This window comes from Amblyraja radiata, chromosome 10 (assembly GCF_010909765.2).
Source record: "Amblyraja radiata isolate CabotCenter1 chromosome 10, sAmbRad1.1.pri, whole genome shotgun sequence".
In the NCBI taxonomy this organism is placed as follows: Eukaryota; Metazoa; Chordata; class Chondrichthyes; order Rajiformes; family Rajidae; genus Amblyraja; species Amblyraja radiata.
In genome coordinates, this window is record NC_045965.1 from 25,108,322 (window position 1) to 25,128,425 (window position 20,104).

At 43.4% G+C, this 20,104-nt stretch overlaps 1 protein-coding gene across 2 annotated transcripts in view; it reads right to left on the bottom strand.

Annotated features, from left to right (window-relative positions):
- fam20b (FAM20B glycosaminoglycan xylosylkinase) overlaps nt 1-20,104 on the bottom strand; it is a 75,689-nt gene that overhangs the window by 14,100 nt on the left and 41,485 nt on the right. For both annotated transcript variants that reach the window (XM_033028380.1, XM_033028379.1), the window contains exons 4-5: nt 15,703-15,812; nt 11,288-11,459 (exon numbers count right to left, since the gene is read on the bottom strand). In XM_033028380.1, the coding sequence (XP_032884271.1) occupies nt 11,288-11,459; nt 15,703-15,812 (282 nt within the window). The remainder of the gene's footprint in view (nt 1-11,287; nt 11,460-15,702; nt 15,813-20,104) is intronic.

A 20,104-nucleotide genomic window follows, 5' to 3' on the forward strand; every position in this document is an offset into this window, starting at 1 on the left:
GTAGTTATTTTCATTTACATAAAATCTCCATTCCAGCTAGCTGCAGAACTATTAACCTTGAATCACTGGATGCAGTTCTTGTCACCGAGAAACAAGGCTTATCATCAAACACATTACCAATAGAAAGCTGATTTTCACTACATTGAACTTGGACATTCTGCATAAGAGAGTAGGAGGGGTATTCTAAAGGAATCACAAAAATATAAATTCTGAATTAAGTTACATGGGAGCTTTATACCTTGGCGGTCATGGAAACATAATTTCAGGCTAATTCAAAGGTGAGTGCGAAGAAAAACTTTAAAAAGAAATTGAGAAGTATGTTGATTTTTCATTAGAGCAATAAAAAGGAAAATATGATTTTTTTTTAAAGCATTCACACAGGAAAGAAAAATATCCCAAGGCAATTAATATTTTTTTAAATGAAAATACAATTTGACGGTGAGACGCAAAATGTTAGATGACAAAAAGCTTAGCCGACGAGGTAGTTTTTGTAGAGGAGGGAGATAGAGGTGGGAGGGTTCCAAAGAAAAATTCAGAACTTAGGCTATAAGCAACTGAAGTCATAGTTGATTATGGACTGAAAAGAATCAGGAATGGGGATGAGGCCAGAAATAGAACGCAGTGAGAATTCAGCAAATTGCAGGACTTTATAGAGGCAGAAAGGGCAAGGCAATAAATGAGAATTAGGATGAAAATGTTAAAATCAAGATCTCATTGGAACAGAGACCACTGTGTATTACTGAGCAGTCAAGATGATAGATGAATAAGACTTTATAGTTCTTAGGATAAGTTCATGTCATTGGAGTAGAATTAGGCCATTCGGCCAATCGAGTCTACTCCGCCATTTAATAGTAAGATTAAACGAGAACTTACCAGTTTGAAGTTTGATCTGTATTTTATGAGTTACGATGAGGGATTACGTGAAGAACCCCGCCAGGACGCATGCGTGTCATTCTTCAAAGCAGCGGTGTTAAATCACAGATAACTGTAATGACTAAACATAGTAAGATTAGAGAAGAGGTACCAGTTAAGTATATGATCAGGGTGGGAGCGGAGGGCACGTAATCCCTCATCGTAACTCCTCATAAAATACAGATCAAACTTCAAACTGGTAAGTTCTCGTTTAATCTTACTATTTTACTTCGGAGTCACGTGAGTGACTACGTGAAGGTTTTAAAGCTCTGTGATTTCATGCCGTGGAAACGAGTCCATGCATCACGTCTGCCTTGACTGTGGGAGGAATTGTGTTAACATAATTTGGACATGATTCGACATTGTAATCATAAAATTTTTTAACACAAGTTTATAACCCCTTTTATGGGTTTAAATTAATTTACAGAACTTAAATTGTTCCTGCAAACGTTCCAGGTTTCATTACTGGTTTATTACAAAATAATTGGAATGTTTTCCCCTCCAGACCATCTTGCTGCCTTGAGGATTTGGTCCATTGGTACATCCAACTGTATCGCTGCCGATGTAGCTGCAGCCCTGGTGGAAAGAGATTTTTAAAGTTTAGTATCCACCCCAGCCTGTGTTAGCAACTGTTTCAGCCATCTTGAGATGGTCTGGACCGTCACTCTTGGTGTGGTTGCTAGTGGCTGACCAAAATGTGCCTTTTCATTGCCTCTTAGGATATTCGTTTTCTCCATGTATAACGACAGATGTCTTATTATACACAGACGGTCATCTGTTGGGTATGACCTAATTGTATATTGAGGCCTGCTGATCCCTTTTCTGTTCTGCTTACTATCTCATAAATATGAAACGTAATATTTTCTGTTGAGAAAGTCATGTTGTCCAGTCTAATTTTTACAGTGACTGTATCCTCTATGCCGTGACCAATACCATTAGCATGACTGTTTTAATGTCAGTCTGTGTAGGGACAGAACTGTTGCTGGAGACCAATTCCTGAGCATCTTCAGGATTATTCTCACATCCCATATTTGGGAGTATCTGGTTCCCCTCATAGGTTTTGTACCAGTGGGTGAGTCCCAACAGTGTAATGGTCTGTCCCCTGCCATAGGTAAGTCGATAGGGCACTTCTGGCGCAGTAGATGGCACTGTAACTGAGCCCCTCATCATAGTGGAGGCCTGCCAGATATTCCAGAACAGATGGGATGTTCATGTCTGATTCCATGTTTGATACCACTGGGAACCATGGTTGTGTAGGCCAATCGGGTACTACCAATACCAGATGCAGAGTCTTGTTGTATTTCCTTAATACCCGACTGATGAGGCAGGAAAGGAGGGAATGCGTAAATAAACAATCCCCCCCCCCCCCCCCCCCCCCCCCCAATGCAGCGAAAATGCATCTGTCGCCACTGCCCCAGGGTCTGGTCCCTGTGTAACATAACTTGATAACTGGTGGTTAAGTCTGGATGCGAATAAATCGATATCTGGTGTTCCATATTTTGCTGTGATATCAGCAAATACTATTTTATTCAACATCCATTTGGTGTTTTCATTAAATTTGCGTGACCTGGTGTCTGCCACTGAATTTAGTCTTCCTGGGAGGTAAGTGGTTGATATCCAAATATCTCTCTGGATACACCATTGCCAATTTGTATAGCCAGATTGTCACATGATGTCGATTTGTTTCCACCCTGTGGTTAATGTATGCTACCACGGTGGTATGGTATTGGTGGCTCCGCACCCAAGTGCACTGGCATCAGTTTGTAGGACCATGGAAAGGTTACTGACAATGCTTGGATAGGAACAAGGCCAGGTGTTATCTATCCACCATTTTAGTTCCATTTTAGCTTGATTGGCAGTTTCACAGATCTGTCAAAGTGACCTGCATAATTTAGAGTGCTTGTATTTTGCTCTCTGTATGTTTTGGTAATGTAGAGGTCCAAATTGTGTGGCTGGAAGGCAGCCATCATTATCCCAATTACTTTAGCTACCAATCTGATGGATGGTTTGCCGATGTCAGTGAGGTTATTGCAAGCCTCTATTAAATCTCTAGCCTTTCCCTTAGGCAGAGTCATCGACATGTGAACTGAGTCAATGGTGAAACCCCAGGTAGTCCATAGTAGTGGAAGACGTTAGTTTAGATTTAACTGGATGAAAAATGAATCCCAGTTTTCCAAATAACTTTTTTGTGGCTGTTACAGTTTGTTTGGCCAATTCCAAAGTTTTGCCCATAATGAGTATGTCATCTAAATATGCCATGACCATGTGTATACGTTTCCGTAGAAACGCTAGGGCTGGTTTCAATTTGTTTGTGAACAGCCTGGGCTGATGATAACCCATTTGGCAGTGCTTTATACTGTCAGAGTTGTCCCATCCAGTTGAATTTTAAGTAACTTCTGTGGTCACCTCGTATAGGCACTGAATAGTAAGCATCTTTTAAATCGATGCTGGCCATTGAAGTATCCTTTGGGAATTAATTGTTAAGCAGTAACAAAGGTATCTATTTTGTCAGATCTATGATGATGCGATGACCATCATCTTTTTGTTTTTGATAAATATATTGGACACAAATTCTAATGGTTCGTGTTGAGTTTTCTCAATTACACCTTTTATGTGAAGCCGCTTCAGTTCAGCTTGCGCTTTTGATTTCCCTTTATCAGAAAGCACGAACATTCGGTTCAGTATATGTTGAACTGGAGGGCTGTACTTGTGTATAAACTCTGTTGTATATCCCTGGATACTGCTTAAGATGTAGATATCGTTTGTTATCATGCTCCATGCATTCAGAAAAGAGTGTAATCTCCACCCAATCTCCGTGCCCATTGTATATTGTAGGGAACCAGACCCACCTACCTCCATAGTTACTAGTGGCAGGTTTACTTTTTGTAGGTTCTTCGCTGTTGTTGTAGCGCTGGGGTCTGGATTTTCGGTTTGGTTGGGTTGGAGGTCCCACATCTTCCAAGAAGGCCGGCCTGGGCCATGGCCTCCTGCACACTTGTCTTTTCTTCTGCGGACCCCTCTTCCAGGTCAGCCCAGAACTGACCCGCAGTGCTCCCCTCTGATGGGGTAGAAGCACTGTGCAGCCCTCAAAGAGGTACTGCTGTGGGTTTATCATAGGGCCCACAGTGACCCGACTCCATCTCCCGGAGTCTGTCACGTTGGAGCAAAGCTCCATACACCGCTTCTTCCCGCTCCAGCGCTCTCGGGCGCTGGCCGCCAGCGGTTATTCAAAGTCGGACTCCTCTGAGTCCACGACCTTGTTTGTTTTGTGTCTAGCCTTTCCGCCTGGCCGCGTGAATCTGGCCGGTGCGGAGGCGACATCGGGCACAGCTGATCCCACTACGGGTGATCCAAGTGCCGCTGGCTGCTGCTGGTTGCCCGCTGCTCCACGGTCCTCCTTCTCCAGCTTTGTCCTTACTGTCCTTCTGTGGAGTGGATTTGGCCGGTGTGGAGGACATCTGGCACGGCTGATTCCATCTAGCCCACCAGCTTTGTCGCAGCCCGTTGTTTCTGCACCTGCAATCAGCATGGAAATACAAAAAAGACCGCAGCTCTTCCCTGCAGGTCCAAGTTAAAATCGTTGCTACGGGTGAGCGTCGTTCCACCCCGTCTGCTGCCGTTATTGACTGGTCAAAAGTCAACGGCCCCATTTGAATGGTCTCCCGCCCGGCCGTGGTGTTCTGGCCGGCGCGGGACCAAAAGTCGGCACTGCTCTTCCTATTACGGGAGATAAACGTGCCTTCAGCTGCTGCTGGCTGCCTGCGACTCTGCTGTCTTCCCCAGCCAGCTTCACTAGCAGCACTTGTGGACACTCCTTTGTCCAGCTTCCCCTCCTGTACAGACCCAGCGCGGGGAAACATTAGTTTTGCTCCCACTCCCGCCCGGCCCGGTGCGGGAGCGGGTCGGGAGCGAAAGTCGGGCACAGCTATTCCCATTACGGGAGATTAGCGTGCCTTTGGTTGCTGCTGCCGGCTGCCCGCGAATCCGCGGTCCTCCCCAGCCAGTTTCACTAGCAGCATTTGTGGACGCCACTTTGTCCAGCTTCCCCTCCTGAGGAAAACCCCCAGCACGGGGAAACATTAGTTTTGCTCCCTCTCCCGCCCGGACCGGTGCAGGAGCGAGTCGGGAGTGAAAGTCGGGCACAGCTGTTCCCATTACGGGAGATTAACGTGCCTTTGGCTCCTGCCTTTGGTTGCTGCTGCCGGCTGCCCGTGACTCCGCGGTCCTCCCCAGCCAGCTTCACTAGCAGCATTTGTGGACACCACTTTGTCCCGCTTCCCCTCCTGTGGAAAAAACCCAGCGCGGGGAACATTAATTTTTGCTTCCCTCTCCCGCCCGGCCGGACCCGGTGCGGGAGCGAGTCGGGAGCGAAAGTCAGGCACAGCTGTTCCCATTACGGGAGTTTAGCGTGCCTTTAGGCTGCTGCTGCCGGTTGCCCGCGACTCCGCGTTTCTCCCCTGCCAGCTTTCCCGCAGCCTTCATGGATCCGGTCCATGTTTCCACCTAAAGGTGAGTGGAAGGAACGCAGAGTCTTCTTACCTGCTGTTCCCGACTTTCAAATTCTGGAACGCAGTCTTCTTCCCTGCTGTTCCTGGTTTTCAAATTTTGTCGCTAGGGGAACGTCGTTCCCCCTTGCTGTGACTTGTTGCAATGCGTGTAGCGATATGGCACGCATGCGTCCTGGCGGGGTTCTTCACGTAGTCACTCACGTGACTCCGAAGTAAAATCATGGCTGATCTATCTTTCCCTCTCAACGTCATTCTTCTGCCTTCTCCCCATAAGCTTTGACACTCTTACTAATCAACCTCCATGGTAAAAATACCCAAAGACGGCCCCCACAATGTCTGTGGCAATGAATTCCACTGATTCACCACCAACTGGCTAATGAAATTCCATCTTGTCTCCCTTCTAAAGGTACGTCATTTTATTATGGCTAGATTCTAACATCCACTCCAATTCCACTTTATCCAGGCCTTTTATTGATCGGTAAGTTTCAATGAGGTCACCCATCTTTCTTCCAAACTCCAGCAAGTACAAACGCAGAGCCATCAAGAACTCATCATACGTTAACCTAATCATCTCAGGATCACTCTTGCAAACCTCCACTGGACCCTCTCTAATGCCAGCACATCCCCATCTCAGATATGGGATCCAAAACTGCTCACAATACTCCAAATGCAGTCTGACCAGTGCCTTATAAGGTTTCAGCATTACATCCCTGTTTTTATATTCTAGTCCTCTCGAAATGAATACTAACATTGCATTTGCTATGCTTACTACGGATTCAACTTACAAATGAACCTTTTGGAAATCTTGTGCATAGAAATAAAGGCATAGACTGTTTTTCAAATGGGGAGAGAATTCAATAATTGTAGGTGCAAAGGGACTCCCCATTTGAAAAACAGTCTATGCCTTTATTTCTATGTAACATATTTATTTGTAACAGGGAGTCTTGGTGATGTGTAGATATCTAGTAATAACAGATAGTAAAATGGATATTGTGAGTGCATTGTTCACTCTTGATGGATGGAGAAATTAAGTTGAGCAACATTCATAAATTATTTTGAATTTATTGTACAAGTTGAATGAGAGCTCAGAGCTCTTTTTTAAACAAGCATTTAACTGGTGCTGCACTATCACTCCAGAGTTATTCCACAAACACATCTAAAACATCATGTTTTATAGCAATTTAATTGCCATAAAATATCACACTGTAATTAACAGGAGTGTGATGAGATGACTTAACATCCCACTCAGGGCGCACCAGTGACGCAACGGTAGAGTTGTTGCCTTACAACACCAGAGACCCATTTTCGATCCTAACTACTATTGCTCTTTCTACACAGTTTGCACGTTCTCCCTGTTACCGCAATGGTTTACTCTAGGTGCTCGTTTCCTCCCACATTCCAAAGGTATGCAGATTTATAGGTCTTATCCTTTATAACTATAAAACTCTGATCTTGTGTGTGTGTGTGTGTGTGTGTGTGTGTGTGTGTGTGTGTGTGTGTGTGTGTGTGTGTGTGTGTGTGTGTGTGTGTGTGTGTGTGTGTGTGTGTGTGTGTGTGTGAGTGAGAGCGAGGTTGGTTAGTGTGTGTGATGCTGCAGGCCACCCCCTCCCCACGCTGAGGGGACGGGACCCAACGGGTCCCACTTGGTTTAGTATTCTATGTGTGTGTGTGTGTGTGTGTGTGTGTGTGTGTGTGTGTGCGCATTTATTTGTTTGTGTGTGTGTGTGATCACATCTACTCAAAGAAACGACGCGTTAACGGGAAAATTTTTACATATTCCGGTAGAGATTCACCCCCTGGAGTCAAATATCGACTTACCTGAAAATTTTGTGCTTTAATTCTTGAGTTATTAATAAAGATGTTCACAAATCTGAAATGTCTTTGAAAATAAAACCGAGCGGCTTTGGCTGATAACTTCACAATGGCTCTGCGTGCTGCGTCTGCGTTGCGTGCTGCGTCTGCGCTGCGAGCTGCCCCCCCCCCGCGAGCCACCGCCCCGCGTGCTGCTGCTGCCCCGCTCCTCTCCCCTCCCCTCTACCCCTTCCCCCACCCTCCCTCCACTCCCCCAACTCCCCCCTCCCTTCCCCCCACCTCTCCCCCTCCCTACCCCCCCACCCATCTCCCCCCTCCCCTCCCTTCCCCCCCTCCCCCCATCCTCCCTCCCCTCCACCCCATCCCCCCTACCCACGCCCCCTCCCATCCCCCCCACCTCCTCCCATACCGCACACCCCCTCCCTTCCCCATCCCCGTCTAGACGCGCCTGCGAGTTGGAGGCTATGCGTCAGTGGATAGGGTGGGTACGGGGTAAAAGGAGCCAATGAATAATATTAATATAATATCCAGGGGGGTGGTTAGTGTGTGTCTGTGTGGGGGTGTAGTTAATGTGTGTGATGCCCCCCACCCCCCTATCCACCGCAACCGCGCATTGAGGGGACGGGACCCAACGTGTCTCACTTGGTTTAGTATTCTATAAATTGCCCTTAGTGTGGAGGTTCGAACGAGTGATTGCTGGTGGACACGGTCTCGATGGGTCGAAAAACCTGTATCCATGCAGTACAGGTATCTCTACAAGCTAAAACTCTAAACATTGTGTCAATCACTGTTGCAGAACAAATGAATTTGTACAGCACATGTAACTGCAGATGCTGGTTTAAAACAAAGGTAGACACAAAATGGTGTAGTAACTCAGCGGGTCAGGCAGCTTCTGCGGGATATCCCTCAGCTCCGTTCTTGCTCCCCCTCCCCCATTCGCAACAAGGACAGAGTCCCCCTTGTCCTCATCTCCCACCCCATCAGCCGTTTCATACAGCATATAATCCTCCCACATCTTCCCATCTCCACCCCTTTCTGCTTTCCGCAAAGATCGTTCCCTCCGAAACCCTCTGGTCAACTTCCCACCCAAACCACCCCCTCCTCAGGTACTTTCCCCTGCAACCGCAGGAGATGCAACACCTGTCCCATTACCTCTCCCCTCGACTCCATCCAAGGGCCCAAACAGTCTTTCCAAGTGAGGCAGAGGTTCACTAGCACCTCCTCCAACCTCATCTACTGTATCTGCTGTTCCAGATGTCAACTTCTCTACATCGGCGAGACCAAGCGCAGGCTCGGCGATTATTTCGCTGAACATCTCCACTCAGTCCATCTTAACTTACCTGATCTCCCGGTGGCTCAGCACTTCAACTCCTCCTCCCATTCCCAATCTGACCTTTCTGTCCTGGACCTCCTCCATTGTCAGAGTGAGGCCCAGCGCAAATTAGAGGAACAGCACCTCATATTTCGCTTGGGTAGTTTACACCTCAGCGATATGAACATTGACTTCTCTAACTTCAGATAGCCTTTGCTTTCTCTCTCCATCCCCTCCCCAGTTCTCCCACTAGTCTTACTGTCTCCAACTCCATTCTATCTTTGTCCCGCCCCCTCCCCTGACATTAGTCTGAAGAAGGGTCTCGACCCGAAACGTCACCCATTAATTCTCTCGAGATGCTGCCTGACCCGCTGAGTTACTCCAGCATTTTGTGTCGGCTTTCTAACTGGTATGGTTTCAGAAATGAAGAATTTACATGAGACACCAAGTAGGAAAACAGGATTAGACATGGAGGTTTGGATAGAGATGGAATGCAATGGCTCAGGTCTTCAAAATGTTTAAAAGGAGAAAGTTCTGATTCATGTAATATATCAAACAAATTGTCTGAAAAAGTAGAGGCAGTAGATATTGAGGTGAAGTAGAGCTGGATATGGAGATCTTGACATGCATTCAGGTGACATCATCAAGGGTCATGGTCAGATGCTTGGCATCTCCAGAAGACATATTGCAAGTACTAGATAAGAAAACATTGCAAGAAATATGCTGGCTACGTCTGGAAGGTTGAGATGGGAACCGGGTGATTGGAGATATTGGAGTTAGAGTCAGCATTGTGAAAGACTGCAATCGTGCATCGATGGATGAGCTGGCATATTGCACCATAGTTATAGAGACCATTTGTGATTTTAATTAGGACTGTACTGTGATCAGTGCAGTCTGATCTGCACTGAATATTGCATCGGTGATGTATCAGAAGTGGAAACATGATTAAAGAGGTTCAACTCCTGTTCCAGCAAAGATGGGTGTGGATTAGAAACAAGACAGATCAGAACAGGAAGATTGAATACAGGGTGTTAATTGGCAAGGATGTAGGAAGATGTTTAAAGATGGGTTATCAGGGGAATTCCGATGATGACACCAGATATGAATAAAGGCATGACAGGCCTGAGGAGACAAAATCACTTATTGGTGTCTAACACAATGGTCAGGAAAAATCAATTGAGTGGACAGAGACCGTAGTGGAAACAAGGTTATGACAGCATCTGGACAAAATAAAATTAAACGTCGTATGAAAACTATTTAGAAGAAAAACAAATTCAGGTCTAAGACTATAAATTAGGCTTTTTGTAGTGGTGAGGAATGGATTGAGTTAACCGCGGCAAGAGCAGATACTGTAGGCGTTCTAGGTAGGTACGGAGAGGCAAGATAAAGAAATGGAATTTAAGAAATTAGCTCTGAATAATCAAGCATCATGAGAATGTCAGCAATTGATTTAATCCAAATTTTCTCTCCAATCTGAATTTTTGCTAATTCCTTCAATAATCCTTCATGTAAGTACTCGCATTGCTCTCAAGCTTGCTGCAAAAGCGAAGACCAAGTACATGCAAAGCTGAGAGCAGGTTGAAAAAACGAAGACAACAAAAGCTGTTGGAGGCAACGAAAGCTGCCTTGCAGAACACTGTACAAGTGAGTAACAGAAGCAGGCCGATAGATCTGTTTTGCCTTGTTCTTCTTTGTGTTGTTAACGTGTGCACGCGAAAAAAACAAACAAATAGCTCGCAGGAAGCATTTTTGAAAATTTCAGCAAATAACATAAAATTCCAGGAAATATGTGATTCTATTTAAGGAAAAAAAATTTGAGGTGTGGAAGCACTGGTTGCATCAGCGATGGGAGGGAACCGAATGCAGAGGTGTAGTCAACGACTTTGTTGAGTGGTGTGGGCTGAATCACCTGCAGCTCAACACCGACAAGACAAAGTAGTGGTCAACTTTAGGAGGAGAGGAACACCTCTGTCTCCGTCAATGGTGTGGATGTGCAGTTTATCAGGGTGTACAAATATCTTGGAGTGTACCTGGACAGTAAACTGAACTGGTCCAGAAACACAGAAGCCCTGTACAAAAAGGGACAGTCATCTGTACTTTTTGAGATGGCTCCGCTCATTCAACATCTGAAGTAAGATGCTGCAGATGTTCTACCAATTGATGGTAGCCAGTGCCATCTTCTTCGCTGCTGTGTGCTGGGGCTGAAGGGCGAAAGCTGGAGACGCCAATAAGATCAACAAACTCAACAGGAAGGCTGGCTCTGTCCTGGCGATGGAGTTGGATTCTTGGGAGGTGGTCTTTTGGAGGGGAGGATGCTCCTCAAACTGCGGAGCATCCTTGACAATACAGCTCACCCCCTCCATGACACACTGGTCAACCTGAGGAGTACCTTCAGCAACAGACTTGTTCCACCAAGATGCAGGACAGAACGCTACAGAAGATCCTTTCTCCCTGTGGCTATCAAACTGTACAACTCCTCTTCCTTGTCGTGGGATATACTGAGGCTGACCCCCTCCCCCCTCCCCAATCTTTGCACATCCCCAATCCTTTCCATTCGTCACTTTAATTTCATGTTTCATGTATTTTGTGTTTTTATGACGGTTGGCAGATCAATTTCACTCCTGGGATAAATAAAGTTCTATCGTATCGTATCATATCGTATTATTCGATTATGAGAAATAAAGACAATATGTATTAACAAGACCAGTACGTATGAACAGAAGTAGTAATTAACAAGGCCTACCTGGCTAGTTTCCCCTCTCGGTAGGTCCTGCCCCATGGGTGTCTATGTTTTTGCAAAGGCCAGATATCAGGTAGCCATAGTGTGACAGATCCTTCCATTACATGTCCATCTGCACAGGCTGGTTCTGATTCTCTGCAGTAGTAGCATTTTCCATAGAAGCAACTACTGTTCCCTTTAGCAGCAAAATAAATAATTTAGAGAAATACTTAAAAAAGTGCAATTTTAATTTAAAGTAACCCAAAGCAATGGAGATATATTGTATTATTGAAATGGACAAAAGAATATCAGAAATCCAAGGTGTTACCCAAAACACCCTTGATCGTGCTTGACATTCAGTGAAATCCTGGTTCATGCTTTCTTAAGCCCACTTTCCTGCTTGATCTCAGCATACTCCGATACCCATTGTGCCCACAACCTCAGCCTTGACTCTAATCAGCGACAGAGAATGTACATCCAACTTGAGTAAAACATTCCAATTGTTTACAATGATCTGCTTGAATAAATTTATCTTCATCCACTTTCTAAGTAGTTGATTCCTTATCCTGAGACTAGGCTCTCTGATAAACAATGAGGGGAAATCGTGCAATCTTTGCTATAATAAAAAAACACGTGACAGAATATGTGATAACTGCCACAAAATTAAGAAAAATCTCTGATATTGATGTGTGCTGCTTCTTCTAGCATCTACTTATCAAAGCTATGGATACATCCAAGGACGGGCTAGATGTGATAGAAAAATTGGCAGCCAAAACTGGGAGAACTGCAACACATTTCCACAGACTTGTGAAGCTGCAAGGAGCCACGCATAGGTTGAACACAAGAACTGTGAACACATTACAATGGCACAATTGCAATATTGAATTGTAACATATATGCCATTGCTTAACACTGAATTAATGCAGGCATTATATGAAAGATTATATTAAAAGAAAGCTTAGAAAAGACATTAAGTAGCTTTATGCTGTTCTTCAGTTTCCTATAGTTGTCACACAGTCCTAAGCTATGTAACTACATCCAGCAGTTGTGAATCTAACCAAAGGAGCTAAATTAAATGAGAAAGGGGCACGTTGGACAGCTTGGGCCGTCTGACAGAAGGGTCCCTACCCAAAACGACACCAATCCATTTTCTCCATAGATGCTGCCTGACCTGCTGAGCTACTCCAGCATTTTGTGTCTATGAGCTAAATGAAACATCAGGTTTTAATTGAGCTCCCTTAATTGGGCATCCAAGTCAAGCAATTCTAGACTTAAAGATCTTGTCCTGTACAGATTGTGCCCATTGTTAACCTTGACCAACATAGTTGTAAATCGTTGGCTAATTATTTTTCATAAATAGTAGAGAAACCATCTTAGTATGCTTTCAAATGAAGCCAGTGTCATATGGATAAGAAAATAAACTGGAAGTCAATTAAAGTTTAAGTTCCTAGGAGTAAAAATCTTTAAATTCCTAGGAGTAAATAACACCAGCAACTTGTCCTGGACCACCCGTATTGAAGCAATGGCCAAGAAAGCACCTCAATGCCTCTACTTCCTTAAATGGCTAAGGAACTTCGGCAAGTCCGCAACAACTCTCACTAACGTCTGCAGATGCCCCGTAGAAAGTATTTTATCGAGGTGCATCACAGCATGATTTGGGAACAGCTCCATCCAAGATCGCAAGAAATTACAGAGAATTGTGGGAGCAGCCCAGACGATGATACTAACCACCCTCCCTTGCATTGTCTCCATTTACATTTCATGCTAGGTCACCAGCATAATCAAGGACGAGTCACTCAGTCACTCCCTCTTTTCTCTTCTCCCATCAGGCAAGATTTGCAGAAGTGTGAAAATGCACACCTCCATATTCAGGGGTAGTTTCTTCCCAGCTGTTATCAGGCAACTAAATCAACAACTAGGGAGAGGTCCTGAGCTACTATCTACCTCATTGGAGACCCTTGGATTATGTTTAATGGGACTTTCCTGGACGTTATTTTTTACTAAACACTATTCCTTTCATCACGTATCTGTACACTGGATAGTTCATGTATATCATGTACAATCTTTCTGCTGACTGGTTAGCATGCAACAAAAGTTTTTCACCATACCTCGGTACACATGACAATAAACTAAACTAATTATGTACAGTTTGAAGGGTTAACAATTTTCTTAGAATTGTTAAGTGTCTCATCTACCCATGTTAATTTATACTACTTTCATGGTGTTCCTAAATGGAAGAGCAACTTAAATTAGAGCAACATTTGGTTGCATAGCCATGAGTGTATCGCAGCAGATGAACACAGTTGGGCAATGTCATTGTGCTGGAAGTACATACTTTAAGTGATAAAGTGTGATCCGAAGATAATCTCTGGGTCCAATATGAGGCCAAGTCTGATCAGCCTAAGATGACTGCCACAGAAAGAAAAGGAGCTGATGGATTGGTGACAGTCGCTTCACTACCATCAAACTAACAACAATAGTAAATCTAACAAATATTAGAAATTAATTAAAACAAAAACACAATGCTGCTTTTTTAAAGAACAATACAAGATTGTTAGACAGAGCACACATACATTTAATTAATAATAGATAATACAGCGTGGAAACAGGCCATTCGGCCCAACTTGCCCACGTCAACCACACTAATCCCACCTACCTGCATTTGGCCCATATCCTTCTAAATCCAGCCTATCCATGTACCTGTCCAAACATTTTTTAAACATTGTGATAATACCTGCCTCAACTACCTCCTCTGGCATCTCGATCCATATACCCACCACCCTTTGTGTAAAAATGTTGCCCCTCGGGTTCCTATTAAATCTTTCCACCTTCACCTTAATCTCATGTCCTCTGGTTCTTTAAATCCCCTGAAGACCTTTCAATAATCTTTCATTCATCATTAATTTATCGCTGAATTTTATTATACATCTCAATTGTTACATTTAAAATTAAGGTCGACAATTGACTGACTTAGCAGTACACATGAAGAACTTTCATTTAGAGCCTTTAGTGCATTGCTCATTTTACAAAAAATGTCAGAGAAGATTATTAAATAATGAAGCTAAATGAAGAAATACTTGATGAGAACCAGCTCTTCAAACAATTAGTTTATAAGGGCTATCTAATAGAATGTAAGGCAGAAAGACAGCAAGATTGAGGAAGGTGCTTCCAAAATTTAGGATCTTGGTAGTCAAATGAATGGCATGTACAGCAGAATGACTAAAATTGAGGATGGAGACTTTTGGAAGCGATAAGACTGAAGGTGATCAAAGAATTAGGACAGGCAAGATCATGAACAATTTGAAAAACAAGAGACAGAATTTGAAAATTGTTTAATCAGAAGTTATCGAAGTCAATTAGCACAGGACGTTGCTAGTTAGAATGCTTTGAATTATCCGTTTTACAAAGAGGGAACATAGGAAGTCAATCAGAAATGCATCGGAATAATCAAGAATGAAGTAATAATGACATACTGGTTCAATGTCAAATGTACAGGAAAAGGGATCAGTTACGTAGAATGAAGTGGCTTCTGTCTTCCCAGTACAGATAGAAATTCAAACTGAATTAATTGGAATATGGCAGGTAGAAAAAAATGTTGGAGAAACTCAGCGGGTGAGGCAGCATCTATGGAGCGAAGGAATAGGTGACGTTTTCGGGTCGAGTCCCTTCTTCAGGCAATTTTTAGATTTATGGATAAATTCAATCACAGTGAGTGGTAACAAACAAATTAAATGTTATTTGTATGTTTAAAAGTTAAATGTCATGAATATAAAAGTATTAAAAATGTTAAACAGAAACACACACAGATACTGAGTGTTTTCAACATTTTGTTTTTATTTCAGATTTACAATAATGCAGATTATGACCCATTAAAAACTTTATTAATTTATTGAAATTATTACCATTCACAAATATTTCTTGAAGAGTCACTAGCTTCATGAAGTTTGGATTTTGTATGTTTTGGATTCAAGATATTCACATCAGTGATCTACTGTGTTAAACACAAGAGATTCAAGGGGGAATGTTTCAGGAGGGAGAAGAAAAACCATTGCTGGATATATAAGAATGAAGCCTGGTGAACAAGGTCACACCCAGCTGGAAAGAGGGCAAATTAATTCAGTGAGCAGAAGAGAAAAGGAGGAAGAGGAAACGAGAGAAATTGCAAAAAATGAAATCCTATGATTTGAGGCAAAAATAATCCAAGCTTATTCCTGCAATTGCTCTGCTTGATATTTTTCATGGAGGGAGGTAATGATATTTCTTGATCTCAAAATAGACCCACGCACATTCACAGCCTAATAGTCTTGCCAAATTCAAAACTAAATTTGTGAAGAAGATATCTGTACTTCGGCAATTCCCTGACCATTTCAGCCCAAATTGTGCGTTACAGAGGTAAAATATATTTTAAAAATCACCTTGAATTAAAAAGTAGTTCCTACCTATTGTGAGGAAGGTGCTTAGAAGCTGCTCAGATGCAACAGGTTTTATCTCTGTATTTAGATTTACATATCTCCCGACAACTACTGGAGCACGCCGTAATCCTAAAATCCTGTGGGGGGAAAAATAAAACCGAATGGTTATCCCGACCATAAAATTTGCTTTTTAATTTAAAGCTGAACCTTCAAAATAGCTGAATTAATTATTAAATTGCTATCATGGTTGAAAGGAGGAAACAGTAAACAAAAAATGTTCAACGGGTCACATCCAGTCTGAAGAAGGGTCTCGACCTAAAACATCGCCTATTCCTTCTCTCCATAGATGCTGCCTCACCCGCTGAGTTTCTCCAGCATTTTTGACTAACTTTAACAGGTCAAGTACGCAGATTTGTCAGTCACTTCAACTCAAGGCTCGGTGAGAGTGACATCAATCCAGTCAGTTTGTGTTGGAATTGTGCATTTTCTGTACTTAGCTATTTTTAAGAGCTAGCTAAATCTATCTGGCAGAATAACATAATCGATCAAAAAATACATTTATAATTCCTGATGTAGGATGTGCTTTATATTAACCTAAATCTGATAGAACTGTGGGGATTTGTTTTGTGATTTTCAAAATGTGCAAGTTTCATGTGCAGTCACCTCACATTTTATGCGAGTTTGATTTATGCGTTTTTGGAATAACGCTCTTGTTTAATCAATACCAAAGCCTGCTTTACGCGTTCGTATTTTTAAAATAATGCTCTCAAATTTACACGTGACCTCAAAGTGGCTTGCGATACCTGCAAAGGTAATGTACAGTACAACAGTGATGATAGTCAAGTATTAGCATTTACATTCCCAAAAATAGATTTTAAATAAACAGTCTTTATTTCAGATTTCTTTATCGTTTCTTTTAAATTAATAAGTAAGAGAATAATGCAATCATAAATGAATTTTTTTTGGTGTCATGTAGACAGTTATATGACTTTTCCCCCAACCCACCATTTACATGCATTCTTATGGTAAAACTATTTAATTTACATGTTTTTGAGATACGCACTGCTTTTCAAGAACAAAACCCCTGCATGAAATGAGAAGTGGCTGTATATTCCTTATTGTAGAATTCTGGATAGATCATCAAAGTTGTTCGAAAAGTTAACACTTTTCCATTGCTCAAGGTCAACATTCACGTTTTTTTTAGATTTGTTTACCTGTACACCATGATGTCTTTGCTCTGTAACAACTCATACTTTCTCAATAATAAGAAAATAACCCAGCTGTCTTCCCTGTATCCCAAATACATGACTTCATATTGCCCAAGACTGAACACCTGCCACAATGTTTCCCACTCAGTCTGTCTAATTAACCACGTAATGTAACCACAATTAGACTGTCTCATTCTCTTTGTAATCTCCTCCAACCACAGATGTTTGGTGCTCACAGTACAGCATTTTAATCTAAACACAAAATGCTGGAGTAACTCAGCGGGTCAAGCAACATCTCTGGAGAACATGGAAAGGTGACATAGATCCAGATAGGTGACGGGTCGGGACCCTTCTTCAGACTGATTGTGGTGGGGGTGGGGTGGAGGGTGGAAAGCTGGAAGAAAGGAGGAGCAGGACAAAGCCTGACGAATAAAAAGTAGATGCAGGTAAGGGGGGGGGGGGGGGGGGAGTTGATAGGCAGATGGTGTTGTTTCTCCAGTTTGTGTGTGGCCTCACTCTGGCAATGGAAGAGGCCCAGGACAGAAAGGTAAGTGTGTAAATGGAAAGTGGAGTTAAAATGGTTAACAACCGGGAGATCCAATTCCCATGGTCCTCACCTTTCATCCCACCAGCCTTTGCATCCAACACGTCATCCTTCGACGTTTCCGCCACATTCAATGTGATCCCACCACCAGTCATATCTTCCTATTCATACCCCTTCCTGCCCTGCAGAGACCATTACCTCCGCAACTGTTTTATTCACTCATCCCTTCCCACCCAAATCACGCTCATCCCAGTTAATTTCATCTACACCCGTAGGATATTTAACACCTGTCCCTATGGTTCCTCCCTCACATCCATCCAGCTGCCCTTCCAGGTGGAACAGAAGTTCATGTGCACCTTCTCTAACTTCATTATACTGCATGTGGCGTTTCCGATGTGGCCTCTTTTACTTTGGCGAGACCAATTGTAGATTCGGCAGCCGCTTCACCGAACACTTGCACTTCGTCCACCAAAGCCTACTGGATCTCCCGGCTGTTAACTATTTTAACTCCACTTCCCATTCCCATACTGACCTTTCTGTCCCTGGGACCCCTCCATTGGCAGAGTGAGGTCACGCACAAACTGGAGGAACAGCACCTCATATTTCGCTTGGGTAGCTTACTACCCTAATGGTATGAACATTGAATTCTCCGATTTAATGTATTTAACCTACAACCACACCTCCTCCTCACTTCTCTCCTTCCTTTCTTCCTCCCACTTCTCTTCCCTGTGCCCCACCTGTGCATCTATGTTTCCCCTCCCCCTCCTTTCACTTATCCCTTCCTCTGGCTCCTCAACTCTTTTATCTTTATCTCACAGCATTTGCCTTTTCATCTCTGGCCTTTGTTTTACCAACTGCCTATCAAAATCCCCTCTCACCTGTATCTGCTGATCACACATCAGGCTTTGTTCTGACCCTCTATTCCAGCTTTCTCCTCCCTCCCTCCATCACAATCAGTCTGAGATACGGTTCCAGCCCAAATCTTCACCTATTCATGTTCTCCAGAGTTGCTACCCGACCTGCTGAGTTATTCCAGCACTGTGTCTTTTCTTGATAAACCAGCATCTGCAGTTCGTCTCTACAAATTTTAAATGTCTGATTAATTTGCGCATAGTACAAAAAGCTGAAGCCCTGGGGAATACTGCTCGTCTCATCAGATAGGAAATGCGTTATCCCTCTCCTGACTCCCATCCTTCAAGCAATTCCAAACCTAATTTTACCTAACTTTTTTGCTAATTAACTATCTCTACTGCCATTTTAGGAAACACCTTTCTGGCAATTCACATAATCCACCTCCAAATACATTTCCAATCCATATCTGATTGGACATCAAATAGTTTAAATAAATTGTTCACTTTAATTTAAGGATTTTTAAACTCTGTATGTTTGTTTGTTTGTGGGTGCATGTCAGATTAGATTTTCAGATTAGATTTTTGGCCTTTGATTCGTTGGTCCGCCAAAACCACACGCAAAAACTTTTTTTCCATTTCGCTAGCCATTTGACTTTTACATTAGCAAATCCACTCCTCATTAAATGTCATCGTTTTTATGTACACATTTTTAATAAAACCCTTCCCCCCCACTCACTAATTTTTTCGCCTCCTGCTGGCCAGCCACCATAACGGCTGCTGCCGCCCGGCTCTCCTCCAAAAATGCCGACATTTTTCCCAACGGCTGCTGCCGCCCGTCTCTCCTCTACTCCCCCCCCCCCTCCTCCCTCTGCTTTGTCACGCTGGCTCAAGCCAAAGATCGGCTGTTCCCCCGCTGCTTTTCGCCGTCCTCTGTTCGAGGACGGCGAAAAGCAGCGGGGGAACAGCCGATCTTTGGCTTGAGCCAGCTTGTCCGAGCCGGCGCGTCAATGGCCTGTCAGCCCATTGAGGGCGTACGCAATGTCTCGACGGGCGTACGCAACGTCTCTACGCCGTACGCAACGTTTGACAAGGCCAAAGCCAAACTGTCTGTCCCTAATTAACCCATTAGGAACCAAACGGGAGTAAATCCTATTCCAGAAAATCCCCTCCAATAGATTCCCAACTATTGACTTGAGGCTAATCAGACTATAATTCCTTGCATTCCCTCTCCTTCTCCCCTTTAATAAAGGAATATTAGCTACTCTCCAGTCCTCCAGTACCTCACTAGTGGCTAGAGAAGATGCAACGGTCTTCGCCAAGGCTCCTGCAAACTGCAATCTCACTTGTCTTTCACAATAAATCCCATCAAGTTCGGGGGAATTATCCACCTTAACGCTCTACAAGAGCCCCACGCTTCATCCTTCTTAATCTCATACCACTATTACGTATTAGTATTCTGCACACTGATCGCACTGTCCTTCATGTCCTTCTCCTTGGAGAATACAGATGCGAAATACTCATTTCGTACCTCACCTACATCCCCAGACACCAAGCACAAATTCCATTCTTGATCATCAAGTGGTCCCTACCTTCTCCCTGGTTAGCCCCTTGTTTTTAATAGTGGTATAAACAGATTTGGAATTTTCTTTAATCCTCCTGGCCCTTCTAATCGCCTGCTGAGTTCTTTCCTCCATTCCTTATATTCCTCAAAGGCTCTAATCGATTCCATTCTCTTAAACATTGCATGCATTTCCTTTTTCCTTTTAGACCAAATTTACAACCTCTTTGGTCATCCAAGGTTCCCTTACTTTGCCATTCTTATACCT